The 21098-nt window shown below is 37.8% G+C and overlaps 1 protein-coding gene and 1 long non-coding RNA gene across 2 annotated transcripts; both read right to left on the minus strand.

Annotated features, from left to right (window-relative positions):
* Nucleotides 1–2187: 2187 nt before the first annotated feature.
* Nucleotides 2188–6321, minus strand: LOC117971310 (histone H1, gonadal-like). The gene is made up of 10 exons (XM_059008836.1): nucleotides 6190–6321; nucleotides 5720–5797; nucleotides 5231–5284; nucleotides 4746–4823; nucleotides 4408–4461; nucleotides 4225–4260; nucleotides 4125–4136; nucleotides 3318–3605; nucleotides 3000–3018; nucleotides 2188–2382 (listed from the first exon to the last, which is right to left on the minus strand). Exons 1-10 carry the CDS (start codon nucleotides 6242–6244, stop codon nucleotides 2238–2240), a joined length of 819 nt encoding a protein of 272 aa, XP_058864819.1. The 5' UTR covers nucleotides 6245–6321; the 3' UTR covers nucleotides 2188–2237.
* A 7999-nt stretch (nucleotides 6322–14320) lies between these two features.
* On the minus strand, nucleotides 14321–15996 carry LOC131707079 (uncharacterized). The gene is made up of 4 exons (XR_009310957.1): nucleotides 15985–15996; nucleotides 15399–15464; nucleotides 15077–15095; nucleotides 14321–14470 (listed from the first exon to the last, which is right to left on the minus strand). It is a non-coding gene; the product is annotated as an uncharacterized LOC131707079 (long non-coding RNA).
* Nucleotides 15997–21098: the final 5102 nt, after the last annotated feature.

The raw sequence follows: 21098 nt of genomic DNA on the forward strand, positions 1-21098 counted from the left end.
AACTGGTAGATTTAGTAAATCTGACATAACAGAACTAGTAAATTTGACCTTAGACGCCCCTAATGGTAGTATAAGTGTACAACTATGGCCAAAAGTTTTGCTTCACCTAGACTTAGGATTGAGACATAATTTTAAATATATATATATATTGAGAATGCTTCTTGAAAATCTTTGATGACAGCCTGTTTGTGAACTCAAGCTTCTTTGAGTAAATGCTGGGCTTTAGAAACAGCACAATAAATTTATGAGCCGGTAACAAATGATATAGTTAGAAAGACCATTTTTTAAAATGTGTTTTATATATTCATGGTACAGATCTGTTCAGCTCAATGTGAGATAAAAAAGACAGCATTATTATAGAAAAAGGCAGTGTTCTTTTAAGAGCCCACTCTGATTGTATTGTACTTTACACTGTTATGACCTTTTTATCACAGTGTGACAGAAATACAATGATTCTTGGTTGTAAATCTCCCTCCCGATCTGTGAGGGTGCCAAGCAGCGAGAACAGAGTTCTTTGGACGGGCTGGTCTGACAGTTCTTTCCCAGGGTCGGGAAGTCGGCCAGTCTGAATGAAGGCGAGACTCCGTTGCAACAACGCATTGACCCGGAAGGTAAACGATGTGGCAGTCGCAGATTGGAGAGTCGGTTGCACTCGTTTACCAAGGGGTCATGTGTGACGGCATAAAAGGGGATGGAGAATCGCAATCTGTTCCTTCGCTTTGGTTTGTATTTTGAACCTGAAAAGACCTGAGAAGAGAGCAGTGAATATACGTATTGTGAGTGTTTGTCTATAATTGTCTTGTTTGTTATTATTAGACGGCTAACACGTCCCAGAGCTGTCACCAGGGGCAACACAAAACCCGAAACAGCACTGCACTACTGTCACTGTTATAAAACTGTATCACCCACCACGAGCACTCCTGAATGCACCCAGGATTGGTGACTGTGTTGGTATATTTGTGGGATGGATATTTGTGTTCATTATTTCGGTCTGCAACCCTGTTGTTAGATATTCCATGCACCACACATTGTTGTGTATTGCCGGGGATTATTATGTGATCACCAGACCTGGATATAAATTAAAACTGTTTCCAAACCGGATTTCAAACCTCTCTGTCTGCTTAATTACGCACTGCATCACTCCTGCACCTGTAACCCATCAACCACTTTGGCACACACAGTTATAAAAGTGAGGCGCAGTGCTCTAAAATGAGTCTGTGGAATGCAAATAATGGTCCTTTCCTCTGTACTTACACAATTGTACAGTACTCATGATAACCACACAATGTTACGGAAATGCAAACAGCAGCTTGTTTTAATTCTTGTTCCATTCCTAAAATGGAATGGAATATTCTGCACATTCCGTACTAATGGTGGACTTTTCTTAGTAAATTCATTGGCAATCTGGAGGTTCCTTTTGCTGATTGCTGTGCCCACTTCATCTCCCGCTGTCCGGGATGATCAGCAAACTCAGACACACTCTTCAAAGTGTGTTTCAGCACGAAATGAAATATTTGACTGTGTCCTGTCCTTCATTATTCCCTTAGATTTGGTACCAGTTAAATATTTCCTCTAAAATATGACTTGCCTTTATCTGTGACAGGAAATAAAATAAATCATATTTCACATATTCTCTCATAACAACGTATTATCCTTTTTTGAGTGAAATCACACTTGCTTCGTTTGGGCAGATTTTTTCAAACCGAGTGCAGTTCGGTTAATTCTGGACGCATATGTGAATGCTGCAAAATAACTCAGTCCCTTTTCGCACATGCTAAGTTATCTGTATAAAAAGTAGCACCGCTGTACAGTAAAACAGGAATATACACTTACAATATTACACATAAACAGGGTCAATTTAATGATGCAGCATTGGCAATGGTTTGGGCTTTTGGAATTGAATGTGCTTAGGTGGGATATACACTTAAACAATATACACTTTAGTAGGATAGACTGTAATATCCAATGTACTACACTATCCAATGGTAAGTCTACATACTGTAGGCAAGTGTGGTGAATAACAGGGAACTGTGTTGAAACATGGTAAATACCACGATTCATACCTGTATTAAAGCATGACATTGACAGTGGTAAACTTTTAAAAGAGCAAAGGTGCAAGTTTATAAAGAAAACCAGAAGACGGGCAGATTGCGTAATAATGTTTATTAATCAGAGTGTTCTTGGTGATCCAGGAGCTGCGACGGTAGAAGCGAGTCGCTGGGCTTTCCTATGGGTTACTATGCAGCAGCAGCTTCAGGTGCTGGTTCTGGTGTCGGCTCGGCAGCTGCTTCAGGTGCTGGTTCTGGTGCCGGCTCGGCAGTTGCTTCAGGTGCTGGTTCCGGTGTTGGTTCTGCTGCCGGCTCAGGTGCTACCTCTGAGCCACTGCAGAAAAAAAAGTATAAATGTTAAGCTGATGGAACACAAAGCCACTTTGTGGCTTGGAACTTGGTTTCAGGAGATTGGGTTGCAGCCCCACTGCATGGCACAGCAGGGGGGACTTGGGGTTTGATACAGCAACCTCAAACTAGGTCTCCTGGAACCAGGTTTCAAACCACTGGTCCTGAAAAAGTGGCTTCGTGTTCCCTCAGCTTTAGAACTTACTATGCAAATTAGAGAACGTCAGTAAAATTGTAAAGTCTGCACTGTATGCAAATGTATGTGCTAATTTGATCTGGCATGTGACCTACAGCATACAAGTAACGGCACCACATGCTACCAAGCAAATGTACCTTTCAATTACAAGAACTGATAGCTCTTCCGGGCTCCTCTTGTGATTTAAGGTTCGTATCCTGGATTTCACAGGATTTTCATATTTACAAGAATCAAATTGCAAAGCTAGTTGAGTGATTAGTGATGGGCCTTCCCACTAAATTCAAATAAATATGAAAAAACTAATTTGATTCAGAATTTAGTTCTTCCAGTTTGTACTTTGAAGGCAATGTCTGGGTTCAAAATCAAAAAGGTTAAATATATATATAATGAAGAAAAATATTCCTTACGGTTTGTTTCCAGAGAGTGCTAAGAAAAGGGAAGAAGAAAACACAGGAATAATCACGTTTGTGGTTTAACTTAACCTTATAAAGCAATGTATTATTATTATTATTATTATTATTATTATTATTATTATTATTATTATTATTATTATTATTATTAAATGTGGCAGTATCTGGGTGGAGGTCTCATTTGCAACATATCTACTGTTAAATAAACAAGCTTATAATTGACACCTTAGAGGAAGGGTGCTGCCTTGTATGTATTTGCAAATGGTCAAACATGTACAGCATTATAAAGGTGGACAATGTTAACAAATTTCTTACAAGCCTTAGCTGCCTTCTTAGCTGCCTTCTTTTTTGCTTTCCTGGCCTTCTTTGCTGCTTTTCTGGCCTTCTTTTTTGCTTTCCTGGCCTTCTTTTTTGCTTTCCTGGCCTTCTTTGCTGCTTTTCTGGCCTTCTTTTTTGCTTTTCTGGCCTTCTTTGCTGCTTTCCTGGCCTTCTTTTTTGCTTTCCTGGCCTTCTTTGCTGCTTTTCTGGCCTTCTTTGCTGCTTTTCTGGCCTTCTTTGCTGCTTTTCTGGCCTTCTTTGCTGCCCTACTTCTTGATTTGCGAGCTAAAGAAAAGAAAGCAGAAGTTACCTAGATATATGATCAATTATAGTTGCACCAATTTACTGCAGACAGCTCCCCTAATAGTGAATATTATAGATTCAATTTTGTGAAAGAAAAAAGTCTGTAAAGCTTTAATTGTAAAATGATAACGCTGAAGGGGACTGTTAGATATAAATTAAATTTATGATATCCGACATTAAAATTGATTAGGATGGATCCACTGACGTTCAATATCAGGAGTTGCATATATTGTGGTTTTAATTGTAGATTCAATTATTGTTTTATTGTAGATTCAATTATTAGTAAACAAAGTGCCCTGTAAACCAAAATTTAATTTCTAAAAGTTAAATCAAATAACGAGACCAATGCAATTCAAAAGAACTTTGATGATTCCATCTAATTATTCAATTTGATCAAAATTAAAACTTTATTTCATGTTACTCATTGAAACTAATACAGCGTGCCAACAATACTTCTGTGTTTCACTCAATACAAAATGCATAAAAAACTGACATACTTACCTCTCTTGTCAGCTGAAAAAAAAAAATTAAAAAAAATGAGCTTTTGTCGTAATTTCAGAATATGAATTTGTATAATAAAGAATCCATAAAGGGTACTTACAATAAGTCTCATTCTCAATCTCGTTAGTTATCTGAGCTGCAATTATAAATACATCACCATTATGTCACATGTCACTCTAAATGGATCTGTACTTTTTTGTTTACAGTTTAACGTTGAATTTTAGTAGCGAATCTACATTGCCCTGGATGTGGTTCCAAATCCTTCTTTTTCTTGATTACTCACCCAAATCTTCACTCTCCTCCTCATTCAGGTCTGCATCCAAATCAGTCTGGGCCTCTGTAAGATAAATCGTTGTAATGCGCTTCACTATATCTGTAAGTTCTTCAACAATGAATCCCATTTTCTAATGCAGTGTAACAGGCAGTGTTGCGTGATCCACTGCAATTACAGATTCTGTCCCCTGAGATGAGGTTAAAAGCTCTAAAACCATGAATGCAAAAAAGGGTGTATTAAACATTTTCTAGCAGCAAAGGGAGCACAGTAGTAGCATGCATAAGTAACAAGCTTGATATGAAACTGGTTTTAGAGAAAAGGGGTTTGAATGAAATCGACAGACTTACCAAGCTCTCTCTCCTCCTCCAACATCGCATCCACAAGCTCGTTCTCATCTTCAAATCCATCCTGGATGCTTCTTGCATCTGAAAAGGATTACAATGTATAAAGGAGAATATTAGTTTATCTAGAAGTGAATTTCAACACAGAGCTGAAGGGAAGGCCAATATATGTTGGTTACTGGGCCAAACCATGACAAATGTATCAAAATGGGTTGTATAGCAGTTACTATAGTAAGGTTTATTAAGTGAAGGGATACTGGGTGTCTACTGGAGTGTTACTTGCTACTGGCTGTGTAAAACACCTGGTAGCTGTGAAACCCTGCCCCATGGCACTGTAACCCCATTGCAACAAAACTGGATGTTTCTTGCCTCTAAAGTAAGTAGACTGAACCATGAACACGGGAAGAGTCAACACAACATGAGGAGAGTCTCCAGCGAATCTACATTGCCATGGATATGGTTCAGAATCCTTCTCTTTCTCGGTTACTCACCCAAATCTTCACTCTCCTCCTCATTCAGGTCTGTATCCAAATCAGTCTGGGCCTCTGTAAGATATATTGTTGCAATGCACTTCACTATATCTGTAAGTTCTTCAGCAATTAATACTTAGTCAAGCAGTCAAATGTGACTGCTAATGCTAATCAGTGATACTGAATTAAAACTATTGACTGAAAGGGTGTATTAAACCTTTTCTAGCAGCAAAAGGGAGCACAATAGGAGCATGCATTAGTAACAAGTTTCTGGATCCTCAGCTAATGCACTATACTTGCACTATAGCACAATGTCATTGTAGATATAACTTGTTGTAATCTTAAATTGTTGCATTCTAGTTTATATTGCATTTTAGTGGTATTATTTGCATTTACTGTAAACTACACTGTATTTAAATATTAAGCTTGCATTGTAACACTTTACTGCCCGGTAACACCTGTAAGTCACCTTGGATAAACTAAATAAACAAATGAAATCAGCAAACTTACCAAGCTCTCTCTTATCCACCAACATCGTGTCCACAAGCTCGTCCTCATCTTGGGATGTATACTGGATGCTTCTTGCATCTGAAAAGGATCGCAATGTATAAAGGAAAATATTAGTTTATCTGGAAGTGAATTTCAACACAGAGCTGAAGGGAGGTTGCACAGTGAAGGCAGTTCTCAAGCCAAATACTTGTTGGATAACTGCTTTGTATAATACAGCATATTAGTCAACAGTCCAAACCGTGACAAATGTAGCAAATGTCTCTCAATTCAATCTCCTTTGCTTGTTATAGTTAAACCAAAATAATCTAATTCTTTTCAAGGAGACGCCTTTTGTGGGGGTCTTATTATTCATCAGAGATACATTGAATATCACTTTCCAAGTGATACCAAGGTTTAGAACTGTAGCAATAGAATGAAACACACAGACAAGACAGTGAGACACCAAATGCAAGTCCTTTAGAAGGCATTACCTGAAGCGATGAGCAGAACAGCGGCAGACAGGACCAGTATGAAGAGAGTCTTCATTGTGGCTGTTAGCAGAAGGCTCAGTATTATTACCAGTGCTCTGCTGGGTATTTATCTTGTTCTCCATCCAAATCCACCTGCGTCACTCTAGTATTGTGTCAATAGCTGCCCATTTGTTTGATCAGATCACCACAGGTGATGTTCTTGTAGGTTGGATCGGCTTCTCAGCAAGCGATGACTGAACCTCGTCATATCAAATTGTATAGCCAAATAAACAGTGAAAAGAAATATTATTACATTATTAAAGTGTTTAATGTATTGAACCATTTTGAATTCCCTCAGTAGTCATGCAAGAAATAAAAATTTAAAATAACACCACTTTACCACTAAATATTTCCCTCTTCGACCTCCCTCTTCTCTGGGATTTGTCCCTTATCTTCTCATCCTTATTATTTTTTATTTTATTCCTCTCTTGTATTTAATTTTCAGGTCTTTATTTGATGTTATTTGTTTTTACTTCCTAGTATTAACTTCTGCTCTTTTCCCATTCTTGCCTCTGTGACTAACTAGCCACTCACAACTCTGAATTGTTTTTGCATTATATTTTTGTCTTTCAAAGATTGTACTGCAGTGGATATACTTTCGAAATATAACGTTATCATTGTGTGCAACCTTTAGAGCTGTACACCTTCTATAGACAAAAATAGATTTGAAAGGTGGCGCATCGAAGATATTTGGCCATGAAAGAAATCAAATATTAAAAAGGTAAATATATCTACTGCTATGGTCAAAAGTTTTGCATCACCTAGAATTTTGAGATTGAGATATAATTTAAAAAAAAAACTATATGAACATACTCTAGATCTTTTATCTAACAGCATATAATGAAAACCAAAAAAACTACAACATGATATCGTAAATGTCTAACTGAACCCATATTAGTAGTACAATATTTCATGTTAGATTTTGAAAGGTCACATTTTTCCATTTTTGTCAGTTGTTTGTTAAGTATATGGAAAACTACAAAAAGTGGTATGTAAATGCAATTTAAATTCAATATGTTAACGTAATATTATTCAGCAAGCTTCATTTCACTTTATGAAGCAAAATTAGTTAATTCTATGGGGTGATGCAAAAGTTTTGGCCATACCTGTATAAGTTAGAGATTTCAAATGTTTGGAAAAATGTATAAAGGCATAGTTGACAGTGTCTGTACAGTACAGCTTCCAGTTAACTTCCAGACAATACCCTCCAACCAGGGGTCTATTGCTTAGTTATAGTATATAGGAAACATGGGAAATTGTAGGGAAGTAAGGTAAACGCATGGCAAAGCACAGTGAAGCAAGGTAAATGTTGTTAAAGCATATGAGAGTTTTGTAAAAGCTTGGTAAAGCATTGGGAAGCATTATAAAAGTACTGTATAACTGTGAAACAAACAGTTCTTTTACTGTGTGACAAAGAGGGCATTCCAAGTGTTCTACCTTCAGGAAACCGCAGGAGATTGGATTACCATCAATTCAAATCTGGAAAGCAATAACCAATTCATTAATACGTTTTTTTTTATTTTTATGCAAAGACAGAACATCCCATTAGATAACAGAGCAAAGTCCGATCTGTCACGCCAGCTCTCTAAACAAGTGGAGCTGGTAAAATGAGGTGGATTTAGGGGTCCTTCAGGTGTTACAGGGTAACAGGTGTTCACTGCACTGTCAATTAACTTTATTCACCTTGTGTGCTATGGGAAAAATGCACCATTCTGTTAAAATCTGTTCCACTAAATAACACTTTTTTAAAATTATGTCAGCTACAACCACTTTCCTTTTTCTGCCCTTTACTGTACTGCACTCCCATGATGAAAATTGCTTCACTGAAGCTCAGGGATATTCTTTCAAATAAAGTGTCTAGCAATGCATATAGAGGCTGTAGTTGGGGACAGGCCATATAGGCATGGAATGCAGTCTCCGTCACCCCACAGAAAGGACAGGTGCCTGCTGCTCCAGGGGTTATTATACTGATAAAAGAATTGATGTCAATGATGATGTGGGGTATCCCCAACTGCAAATCTCCAAGTATCTTAGGAACAGAGGCTTGTACAGAGCCCTCCATGCCAGTCGCACATCCTCCCCCACCCCCAGCTGCTCCCTCCAATGTGTATCAGCGTGCCCTTGCAGGACCGGAGCATGCCTCACAGTCCAGCAGCGCCCCTGGTCTGGGCTGAGTATCTATTGTGGGGGTCACCATCCGTTAGGGGAAAGGTTCCTCTGAATCATTGAAGCACAACTCCAACCTACGCAGAGCCTGGGCTGACAGTGCTGAGTGGAGCTGATCCAGGAACGCCCCTACCACTCCTACCAGCAGTGTGGAGTAGTGGTTAGGGCTCTGGTCTCTTGACCGGAGGGTCGTGGGTTCAATCCCAGCTGAGGGACACTGCTGCTGTACCCTTGAGCAAAGTACTTTATCTAGATTGCTCCAGTAAAAACCCAACTGTATAAATGGGTACTTGTATGTAAAAAATAATGTAATTGTCTGTAACAATAATGTGATATCTTGTAACAATTGTAAGTCGCCCTGGATAAGGGCGTCTGCTAAGAAATAAATAATAATAATAATACCAAGCTCAGTACCAGCCGTCCTCAGAAATGCTCCAGCCAACCATCCCCAGGCCCCCGCAGGGCTCTCAGTTTGGTCACTCCTGCTCTCACCAGCATGGTGGCGAAGTTAGGTGAGTCCAACACCTCCAGCCTCAGAGCTGGATTATTAACAAGGGCTTCCTCCAAGCACCAATACACACTGTCCGCCTCCACAGCCCACTCCACCTCAGGGGTGTGTTGCTTAGTTATAGTATATAGGAATCGGTTGTAGAAGTTAAAGATTGGCAGTAATCGAATGCTTTCAGATATACAAACGGAAATATGTTTTTAAAATGTTACACTATATTGATTGTTGTTGTTGTTTAACAACAGCTCGTAATTTCTACAATATTTCACACTCGTAAAGAAAAAGTTCCAGCTAGACCTGTATCGTATAATGAATTACTAACTTTTTTTCTCTCACGGAATGGTCAGTCAACTTCTGAATCATAAACCAGCTGGATTTATAAAGAGTTTAACACAACAAAACATTACATAGCCAGCGTGGACACAAGCATGACTTGAGCTTTTATCTTCATGGGAGTAACATTTTAAAAAAAATCAGTAACGTATATACATGTTTCATTCTACTCAGAACAATTATTTTACTAAAAGCTGTACCTAGAATAGAGAATACGGCGAAATCTTTTGACATGCTTCAGGGTGACATTTTTTTTTATAATGGGGGTTATAAGGATTTACTAATATAAGACATTGAGCTTTGCATTTTTCAGATATATTAAATAGAATGCATTCATAAAAAGATAAATATTAAATTATAAAATACTACATCCAGTTTAATTCAAATTGGTCAACCCTTTATTTGAAAGCATTACAATTAAAAGCAAAAGAGAGTTAATATAAATACAGTATAAATATGAAGATAGTAACATGGGTTATTCATAAATGCAAGTGTTAGTCAGATAAATGGATGCCTTATACCGTATGTTTTTTTTTCAATACTGTATTATTCATTAAATAAATGAAAACACTTTTTTCTAAATAGTTGCAATTAGCGTTTTCTCCCTCCGTGTAAAACTATTTGTTAAAATGCAAATAGCGCAGGCTAGCTTATTCACTCTTAGATATAAAGCCGGGGATCTGCATATCCGAATGGTGATGGTAAATGTTTTCATTCAATACGCGCAATACAAAGTAGTTTGGATAGTAAGGGTTGTATTGTTAAATGAGCTGCAGCTTTCTGACTACTGTTGACAGATGTGTGGTTTCCTAGATAGCTGCTTTTTATCACCTGTGGGGATCAGGTAAAAACAATTGGCAACAGCCCTTTATCTAAAATGATACAAGAATGACTCAGAGGCTATTCGAATAGAGAGAAAGGTAAATTCCCTGAAATGGTGCAGCGTCAGTGAAGCAGCTAGAATGAAGAGGCTCTGCCGACTGTCCTGTCTGCAGCTTTTTTTTTTTTAAATAGTGATCGGTTACCTCGTTTTCTGGGTGAAGCAGGTTGTCTGTCGTCAGGAGAGAATTCTCAGGTAAGCTTTCTCACTCGCACTATCAAGTGCTTGTCTTATATAGGCTATCTTACCTAACGCATACGCAGGTAGCACCAGTCTAGGGTTTATTTCAATATCAAACTGTATTTTATACTTTAAAAATGGCCTTTTTTTAAATACCTAAATAATATTTGTTAACAAGGCTATGCAAATGAAGATATGTGATCTTTATTTCTACTTCTGTGTAGAAATAATCTCTAAAAGGATCCAAACATTTCAACAGCAACTCTTTTTGTAAAAATGTTCAACTGTTCCCTGGTCCTGGTCTGTGTTGCATGTTTAATATCGATTCTTAGTTAGTGATATGCAATGGAATCTAATAACATGAACTCTACAGCTATGGCCAAAAGTTTTGCATCACCTAGAATTTTAGGATTCAGACATAATAAAATAATAATAAAAAACTATATGAACATAATTTAGATATTTTATTTAACATCATGTGATCAAAGAAACTTCTAAATGATATGGTCTATCGGAAGCCATAATAGTAGTACAGTATTTCATGTTAGATTTTGAAATGTCACATTTCTCAATTTGTCAGTTTTTTGTTAAGTATATGGAAATCTACGAAGTGGTGTGTGATTCAATTTGTTAGCGCAACATTATTCAGCAGGTTTCATTCGACTTTATGAAGCAAAATGAGTTAATTCAGTAACACTTTATATTAAGGTGCTGCTTATTAATGTTTTATAAATATATGCTTAATAACTATGTTGTAGAGTGTTAATAAAGCATTATAGAGGGTTTATAACCATGCATTAGCCATAGATGGAATTACATTTAAACATCCCAAAGTACAATAGGTGGCTAAAAACTGTCCCCTTTATAAAACTGTAATTCCACCTATGGCTAATACATTGTTATAAACCATTTATAATGCTTTATTAACACACTATAACAGTTATTAATCATCTATTATATATTTATAAAACATGTATAAAACATTAATAAGCAGCAACTTAATATAAAGTGTTACCGTTTATTCTATAAGGGGATGCAAAACTTTGACCAAAAACTTTTAGAGATTTCAAATGTTTAGAGATTTCAAATGTTTGTAATAATGTATAAAGGCATAGTTGACCGTCTGTACAGTACTGCTTCCCAGTCAACTTCCATACAGTGTCCTTCAATCAGGGGTCTATTGCTTAGCAATAAACAAATCATTAACTTGTTTTTTTCCCCTTTTTTATGCAAAGACAGAACATCCCATTAGATGACAGAGCAAAGTCCGATCTGTCACGCCAGCTCTCTAAACAAGTGGAGGTGGTGAAATGAGGTGGATTTAGGGGTCCTTCATCCGTAACAGGTGTTCACTGCACTGTCAATGAACTTTGTTCACCTTGTGTGCTATGGGAAAAATAACAGTCATTTGTTTAATTTAATTTATTTTTAAGTCTAGAATTTAGAATCAAGATTGCTGTAGCAGAGCAGAGACTGTGTGCGTGCGTGCGTGCGTGCATGTGAGTGTGTGTGTGTGTGCGCTTGCGTGCGTGCGTGCGTGCGTGCTTGCGTGCGTGTGTGTGTGTGTGTGTGTGTGTGTGTGTTTGGGTGAGTGTGTTTTGTGGCTGGCAGACATCTTGTGGGATGTGGGACAAACAGTTAAGATGGCCACTGTTTTCACAGCCACCGTCTGTTACTTAGTTATTGGGAAAAATGTGGAACGTTTAATTGTTTAATTAAATAGTGTGGAATGTGGCTAGGTGGTGATTGGATGATTGATTGTCAATTAACCCAGGTCACATGGTATAAAAAAAAAGAGCAAAGAAAATTTTGTTTTGGGTGAATGTGTAAGGAGTGGGTGTAGCAGCGTGGAGAGAGAGAGAGAGAGAGGGAGAGAGAGAGAGAGAGAGGGAGAGAGAGAGAGAGAGAGAGAGAGAGAGAGAGAGAGAGAGAGAGAGAGAGAGAGAGAGAGAGAGAGAGAGAGAGAGAGAAAAAAGAAAGAAAGCACCGTGATAGCCATTGCTTCGGTGTTGTATTGTATTTATAGTGTTCTGTTAAACCTTTTATTTTTAACCTTTTATTGTGAACTGCAGTTTTCGTGTTTGGGTCGCTTTATTCAAGGGAGCAGACCAGCCTTGACCTCGGGGGTTTTACCATAATTGATGCTTTGGACAACTGCTTAAATAAATGATTGTATTGATATGTATAATGACCGGTGTGAAGGGGTGTGGGTCTTCACTGACACAGGAGACAGAAGTTGAAGTTGAATTTGGGACACGGCACAGGTGCTCAGATTTATTGAGTGTGTTCTTTTGGTTTAAATGATTTCTTTTAGCCTGCAGAGGGCGCTGTTGTCCATGGCCTGGCTACCAACTATGGTATCCAGCACCTCCAGAGAACCACGGCAGGGTACACAATAGAGTACAGGTGAACTCGCAGGTGCTCAAAGAATAATGAAAACGAAAAGGCAAAAAGAGAAAGGGAAAATAAAACACAGTAATGAAAACTACAAAATAAAGGTGCTGCACTCTGCAGCTGGTTTTTCCCCGGTCGCCGCCACCCATACAACCCGGGTCTCCGTCCTACTCTCTGCTGTTCCTCAGCTAACTTAAAACACTATTGGTAAAACACTAAGGATTCCCTGCTTTCTCTCTATTTCGTTAGGTTCTTCTCTTTTCAGTTTCTTTTGGGATTTCTCTCCCGTCCGTCCACGGTCTTTGCTGAGCAGCGTGACCGCTAGCTTGTTGTTCAGGTCTAAAGGGGCAGATCTGAGGAAACAACAAAGTATTAATTTATAGGTCCAGCAATCCCCCCAAGACCCACCTCCCAGTTACTCAGAGAGGGGGAAAGCCCGCACACCCTCTCCCCCACCTCTCTGTGTCACTGCCATGACTGGCAGGAGAATCCCAGGGGGTTGCCGTCCTTTTCCTGCAGCACTATGCATACGTCAGACAGCCATTCCAGGTCTCCCCTGTTACAACCGGCCATGTCTATTCAATATGAAATGTAAAGAGTACCATAAGGGTTACCTTTTTTCCATTTTCAGACAGCAGGAATGATCACGTGTGGCTTGAGAATGTTTCTTGAAAATCTTTGAAGACAGCCTGTTTGTGAACTCAAGCTTCTTTGAGTAAATGCTGGGCTTTAGAAACAGCACAGTAAACTTATAAGCAAGTAACAAATGATATAGTTTGAAAGACCATTTTTAAAATGTGTTTTATACATTCATGGTACAGATCTGTTCAGATCAATGTGAGATAAAAAAGACATTATTATAGAAAAAGGCTGGGTTCTTTTAAGAGCCCACACTGATTGTATTGTACTTTACACTGTTATGACCTTTTTATTGCAGTTATAAAAGTGAGGCGCAGTGCTCTAAAATGAGTCTGTGGTATGCAAATAATGGTCCTTTCCTCTGTACTTACAAAATTGTACAGTACTCATGATAACCACACAATGTTACGGAAATGCAAACAGCAGCTTGTTTTAATTCTTGTTCCATTCCTAAAATGGAATGGAATATTCTTTACATTCCGTACTAATGGTGGACTTTTCTTAGTAAATTCATTGGCAATCTGGAAGTTCCTTTTGCTGATTGCTGTGCCCACTTCATCTCCCGCTGTCCGGGATGATCAGCAAACTCAGACACACTCTTCAAAGTGTGTTTCAACACGAAATGAAATATTTGACTGTGTCCTGTCCTTCATTATTCTCTTAGATTTGGTACCAGTTAAATATTTCCTCTAAAATATGACTTGCCTTTATCTGTGACAGGAAACTCATAAAATAAATCATATTTCAGATAGTCCCTCATCCAGAATGTCGTAAAAAGTCAAAAGCACTCACCAGGTATCTGCTGTTAATCTTATATATTTATTATTATAACAGCATTATGAAAAAACAATGAAGCGAATTCAACGATTCATACCTGTATTCAAGCATGATAAAAGCATAGCAATCTCCAATCTTGCCCTGCACATTGACAGTGGTAAACTTTTAAAAGAGCAAAGGTGCAAGTTTATAAAGAAAACCAGAAGACAGGCAGATTGCATGATAATGTTTATTAATCAGAGTGTTCCTGGTGATCCAGGAGCTGCGATGGTGGAAGGGAGCTGCTGGGCTTTCCTATGGGTTACTATGCAGCAGCAGCTTCAGGTGCTGGTTCTGCTGCCGGCTCAGGTGCTACCTCTGAGCCACTGCAAAAAAAAAAGTATAAATGTTAAGCTGATGGAACACAAAGCCACTTTGTGGCTTGGAACTTGGTTTCAGGAGATTGGGTTGCAGCCCCACTGCATGGCACACCAGGTGAGACTTAGGGTTTGATACGGCAAAGTTGCCTCAAACTAGGTCTCCTGGAACCAGGTTTCAAACCACTGGTCCTGAAAAAGTGGCTTCGTGTTCCCTCAGCTTTAGAACTTACTATGCAAATTAGAGAACGTCAGTAAAATTGTAAAGTCTGCACTGTATGCAAATGTATGTGCTAATTTGATTTGGCATGTGACCTACAGCATATAAGTAACAACACCACATGCTACCAAGCAAATGTACCTTTCAATTACAAGAACTGATAGCTCTTCCGGGCTCCTCTTGTGATTTAAAGTTCGTATCCTGGATTTCACAGGATTTTCATATTTACAAGAATCAAATTGCAAAGCTAGTTGAGTGATTAGTGATGGGCCTTCCCACTAAATTAAAATAAATATGAAAAAACTAATTTGATTCAGAATTTAGGAAGGAGTTCTTCCAGGTTCAAAATCAAAGAAAGGTTAAATATATAAATAATGAAGAAAAATATTCCTTACGGTTTGTTTCCAGAGAGTGCTAAGAAAAGGGAAAGAAGAAAACACAGGAATAATCACGTTTGTGATTTAACTTAACCTTATAAAGCAATGTATTATTATTATTATTATTATTATTATTATTATTATTATTATTATTATTATTATTATTATTATTATTAAATGTGGCAGTATCTGGGTGGAGGTCTCATTTGCAACATATCTACTGTTAAATAAACAAGCTTATAATTGACACCTTAGAGGAAGGGTGCTGCCTTGTATGTATTTGCAAATAGTCAAACATGTAGAGCATTGTAAAGGTGGACAATGTTAACAAATTTCTTACAAGCCTTAGCTGCCTTCTTTGCTGCTTTTCTGGCCTTCTTTGCTGCCCTACTTCTTGATTTGCGAGCTAAAGAAAAGAAAGCAGGAGTTACCTAGATATATGATCAATTATAGTTGCACCAATTTACTGCAGACAGCTCCCCTAATAGTGAATATTATAGATTCAATTTCGTGAAAGAAAAAAGTCTGTAAAGCTTTAATTGTAAAATGATAACGCTGAAGGGGACTGTTAGATATAAATTAAATTTATGATATCCGACATTAAAATTGATTAGGATGGATCCACTGACGTTCAATATCAGGAGTTGCATATATTGTGGTTTTAATTGTAGATTCAATTATTGTTTTATTGTAGATTCAATTATTAGTAAACAAAGTGCCCTGTAAACCAAACTTTAATTTCTAAAAGTTAAATCAAATAACGAGACCAATGCATTTCAAAAGAACTTTGATGATTCCATCTAATTATTCAATTTGATCAAAATTAAAACTTTTATTTCATGTTACTCATTGAAACTAATACAGGGTGCCAACAATACTTCTGTGTTTCACTCAATACAAAATGCATAAAAAACTGACATACTTACCTCTCTTGTCAGCTGAAAAAAAAAAATTAAAAAAAATGAGCTTTTGTCGTAATTTCAGAATACGAATTTGTATAATACAGAATCCATAAAGGGTACTTACAATAAGTCTCATTCTCAATCTCGTTAGTTATCTGAGCTGCAATTATAAATACATCACCATTATGTCACATGTCACTCTAAATGGATCTGTACTTTTTTGTTTACAGTTTAACTTTGAATTTTAGTAGCGAATCTACATTGCCCTGGATGTGGTTCCAAATCCTTCTCTTTCTCGGTTACTCACCCAAATCTTCACTCTCCTCCTCATTCAGGTCTGCATCCAAATCAGTCTGGGCCTCTGTAAGATATATTGTTGCAATGCACTTCACTATACTGTAAGTTCTTCAGCAATTAATACTTAGCCAAACAGTCAAATGTGACTGCTAATGCTAATCAGTGATACTGAATTAAAACTATTGACTGAAAGGGTGTATTAAACCTTTTCTAGCAGCAAAAGGGAGCACAATAGGAGCATGCATTAGTAACAAGTTTCTGGATCCTCAGCTAATGCACTATACTTGCACTATAGCACTACGTCATTGTAGATATAACTTGTTGTAATCTTAAATTGTTGCATTCTAGTTTATATTGCATTTTAGTGGTATTATTTGCATTTACTGTAAACTACAATGTATTTAACCCTTTACTGCCCGGTAACACCTGTAAATCGCCTTGGATAAACTAAATAAACAAATGAAATCAGCAAACTTACCAAGCTCTCTCTTATCCACCAACATCGTGTCCACAAGCTCGTCCTCATCTTGGGATGTATACTGGATGCTTCTTGCATCTGAAAAGGATCGCAATGTATAAAGGAAAATATTAGTTTATCTGGAAGTGAATTTCAACACAGAGCTGAAGGGAGGTTTCACAGTGAAGGCAGTTCTCAAGCCAAATACTTGTTGGATAACTGCTTTGTATAATACAGCATACTAGTCAACAGTCCAAACCATGACAAATGTAGCAAATGTCTCTCAATTCAATCTCCTTTGCTTGTTATAGTTAAACCAAAATAATCTAATTCTTTTCAAGGAGACGCTTTTTGTGGGGGTCTTATTATTCATCAGAGATACATTGAATATCACTTTCCAAGTGATACCAAGGTTTAGAACTGTAGCAATAGAATGAAACACACAGACAAGACAGTGAGACACCAAATGCAAGTCCTTTAGAAGGCATTACCTGAAGCGATGAGCAGAACAGCGGCAGACAGGACCAGTATGAAGAGAGTCTTCATTGTGGCTGTTAGCAGAAGGCTCAGTATTATTACCAGTGCTCTGCTGGGTATTTATCTTGTTCTCCATTCAAACCCACCTGCGTCACGCTGGTATTGTGTCAATAGTTGCCCATTTGTTTGATCAGATCACCACAGGTGATGTTCTTGTAGGTTGGATCGGCTTCTCAGCAAGCGATGACTGAACCTCGTCATATCAAATTGTATAGTCAAATAAACAGTGAAAAGAAATATTATTACATTATTAAAGTGTTTAATGTATTGAACCATTTTGAATTCCCTCAGTAGTCATGCAAGAAATAAAAATTTAAAATAACACCACTTTACCACTAAATATTTCCCTCTTAGACCTCCCTCTTCTCTGGGATTTGTCCCTTATCTTCTCATCCTTATTATTTTTTATTTTATTCCTCTCTTGTATTTAATTTTCAGGTCTTTATTTGATGTTATTTGTTTTTACTTCCTAGTATTAACTTCTGCTCTTTTCCCATTCTTGCCTCTGTGACTAACTAGCCACTCACAACTCGCATTATTCTGAGCTGGATGCTCATTTAAATACATCAGCATCCATTACTATAAAAATCGCATATTCCTTCTAAATACCATAGTGTGAAGTACTAAATTTAGTGTGTGCCATAATATTCCAAGTATCGCACGCGATAATGAATACAATTACAATTGCAATAGTAAATACTTCAAAAGTGCACACTAATTTCAATTATCGAGTACCATCAAGTTTAGCTCCCTTTAGTAAATGAGGTTCATTGTGCACACCTTCTATAGACACAAAGAGCTTTGAAAGGTGGCCCATCTAAGCTATTTGGCCATGAAGGAAAGCAAAACATTGAGCCTACAGCTATGGCCAAAAGTTTTGTTACGATTGAGACATTATTGAAAAGTTAGATGAACTTAATTTAGATCTTTTATTTAACATCATGTAATCGAAGAAATTACAAAATGATATTGCAAGCCATAATAGTAGTATAGTAGTATTTCATGTTAGATGTTAAACTAAAAAACGACAAAAAGTGGAATGTAAATCAATATTTTAACGTAACATTATTCACCGAGGGCAAGGTAAATGCATGTTAAAGCACATGGACGTGTCCTAAAAGCTTGGTAAAACATATGGAAGTATTATAAAAGTATGGTGTAACTGTGAAATAAAAAGCTGTTGTACTGTGTAACAAAAAGGTCATTGCTGTACCTTCAGGAAACCACAAAAAAATAGATTACCATCAATTCAAATTTGGAAACCAGTAAGCAATTCATGAAAAATTGAAAAAATTTTCCCCCTCCATTTTTATGCAAAGACAGAACACCCCATGAGATAACAGAACAAAGTCCTACCTAGTCCAGCTTCCTATCTATGCATCCATTTTATAATGCATAATGTTTTATTCAAAGTTTTGGCAGGGCAATAGAGTTCACACAAACTGTTTTAAAATTTTTGAAAATTAAATTTAAAAAAAATCATGACCGAAGGGGTTATAATGTCTCCTGACAGAAGAACATTGAGGAAAACTACAACAAACCAAAAAATACAACTGCTTACTAACATGGTTTAAGTACGTCTTTAAGTACTGCCTCATCTACTATAGAGGGGACAGTTTCCAGGAGGCTTGGTGGTCCAGTGGTTAAAGAAAAGGGCTTGATTGATGTTTGAATTCCCTAGCAGTTTAACTTCTCCAGAGTCTCCAAGACGGTCAGGGAGGCCGACATGCAGCATGTCACTCATATCAGTCAACCAGAACAAAACTGCTCACTGCATTACAATGCACATGGATACCTGCAATTACTGCCATGTATTTCCATGTTATACCATATTCTGGAACTGGGAACCTTAAAATCCATAAGCTGTTATGCTCTAAAACAGGATTGACCAATCACGGACCTGGACAGCCATTCCACTCCAGGTTTAACAGATATTATTAACTACTTCAGGGTCTGGCTGAAGGTTTGATTGGTTCAATTAAACAATTTAGAACAGGGCTGGAACAAAGAGAAGCAGTTAGAGGGACAACTTTGGCAACCCCTGCTCTAGAAGAACACTTACAGTGTGTGTCACAATAAACACTAGATAGATAATAATGAGAATAGAAACACTGGAGGCTGTTACTAGTTCTTTCTACTGTCATAAGAACCTAACACTAGCAAGCAGTCATGTAGCTAGCAATGAAAGTGCAGCTGTGGCCAAAAGTGTTGCATCACCCTGCAGGATAAACTCAAACCCGGTCATCTGCGGTGTCCCTCAAGGGTCTGTTCTTGGGTCTCTTCTCTTCAACATCTACATGCTTCTCTTGGGTCACCTCATCTGCCAACATAGCCTCATGTTTCACTCCTATGCAGATGACACCCAGCTCTACCTAAAAGGAGACCCTGGATATCCCTCTGCCATGGTCCGGCTCTCAGCTTGCATCCAAGACATCGAGGCCTGGATGTCTGCCAATTTTCTTCAGCTCAACACTAACAAATCTGAACTTCTTCTAGTCGGATCGAAAACTCAACTCAAGAATCTCAATATTGTTGCCTTGAACCTTGGAAACTATCTGCTGCTGCCTTCCTCCACTGTACGAAGCCTTGGTCTACTTCTGGATAGTAACCTCTCCTTTGATGCCCAAATCTCCTCTGTAGTCAAATCCTCCTTCTACCACCTCCGAAACATCTCAATGGTCCGTCCCTTCCTTTCCCTCCCAGATACAGAGATACTCTGTCATGCATTCATCTCCTCTCAACTCTACTGCAACTCTCTCTATGGTGATCTTCCGTCACGCGCCATAAACCGATTGCAGCTCGTTCAAACTGCCGCTGCTAGGATCCTTACCAGATGTAAAAAAACATGATCACATTACCCCCTGTCTTGCCCAGCTGCACTGGCTACCTGTAAAGTTCAGGATTACTTTCAAAATTCTCCTGCTTGCCTACAAGGCCCTTCATCACACAGGTCCAGAGTATCTCTCCAACCTGCTGACCCGCTACGTCCCTGCATGCAAGCTGAGGTCCTCTGACTCTGGCTTGCTTGTTATACCCAAGCAAAAGTGCACCACACTCAGAGAACGCTCTTTTAGCTTCATGGCCCCGACTCTCTGGAACTCTCTCCCAGCTTTAGTGCATGCAGCTCCCCCAGTCACTCGCTTCAAATCAACTCTCAAGACCCACTTGTTCTCTTTTGCTTTCATTTCTCTTTAAGCCTGATATATGTTATTAGCTGCTGTTTAAATTGCTATTTCAGGTTTTTCACTCCTTATTCGTATAATTCTGCTTGACACACGCATCCACAATGTTTAGAACTCACATCCTAGCCTTGTATTTAATGTATTATGCATTGTTTTTTTTACAGCTGTACTAATGTACTATGCCCTGTATTTCACTGTATTTAATGTATTATGCATTGTTCCTCACTATCTTGTAAAATGCTTTGTGATGGTGGTCCACTATGAAAGGCGCTATATAAAATAAATATTCATTCATTGATTTTGCTTCATAAAGTCAAATGAAAACTGCTGGAATAATGTTACGTTAACGTATTGAATTACACACCACTGTTTGTAGTTTTCCATAGACTTAACGAAAAATTGAAAAAGGTGACATTTTGAAATCGAACATGAAATACTGTGCTGCTATTATGGATGCCAGTAGACTTTTGCGATATCGTTTTGTAGTTTCTTTGATTACATTAAATAAAATATCTAAATGATGTTCATTTATTATTATTATTATTATTATTATTATTATTATTATTATTATTATTATTATTATTATGTTTCAATCCAAAGATTCTAGGTCGCCCAAAACGTTTGGCCAGAGCTGTAGATGTCACTACGACTGAATCCACCTTCTG

The sequence above is a fragment of the Acipenser ruthenus genome, chromosome 38 (genome assembly GCF_902713425.1).
Source record: "Acipenser ruthenus chromosome 38, fAciRut3.2 maternal haplotype, whole genome shotgun sequence".
Lineage (NCBI taxonomy): Eukaryota > Metazoa > Chordata > Actinopteri > Acipenseriformes > Acipenseridae > Acipenser > Acipenser ruthenus.

Bases quoted from the DNA above. Each gene is read 5' to 3' on its own strand.
- LOC117971310 (XM_059008836.1), bottom strand. From the start codon at position 6,244: ATGAAGACTCTCTTCATACTGGTCCTGTCTGCCGCTGTTCTGCTCATC. The intron at 4,824-5,230 runs GTGAGTAACCGA...AATCCTTTTCAG, and splicing joins GGAGGAGAGTGAAGATTTGG to ATGCAAGAAGCATCCAGGAT. The intron at 4,261-4,407 runs GTGAGTAATCAA...TTATAATTGCAG, and splicing joins GGAGGAGAGTGAAGATTTGG to CTCAGATAACTAACGAGATT.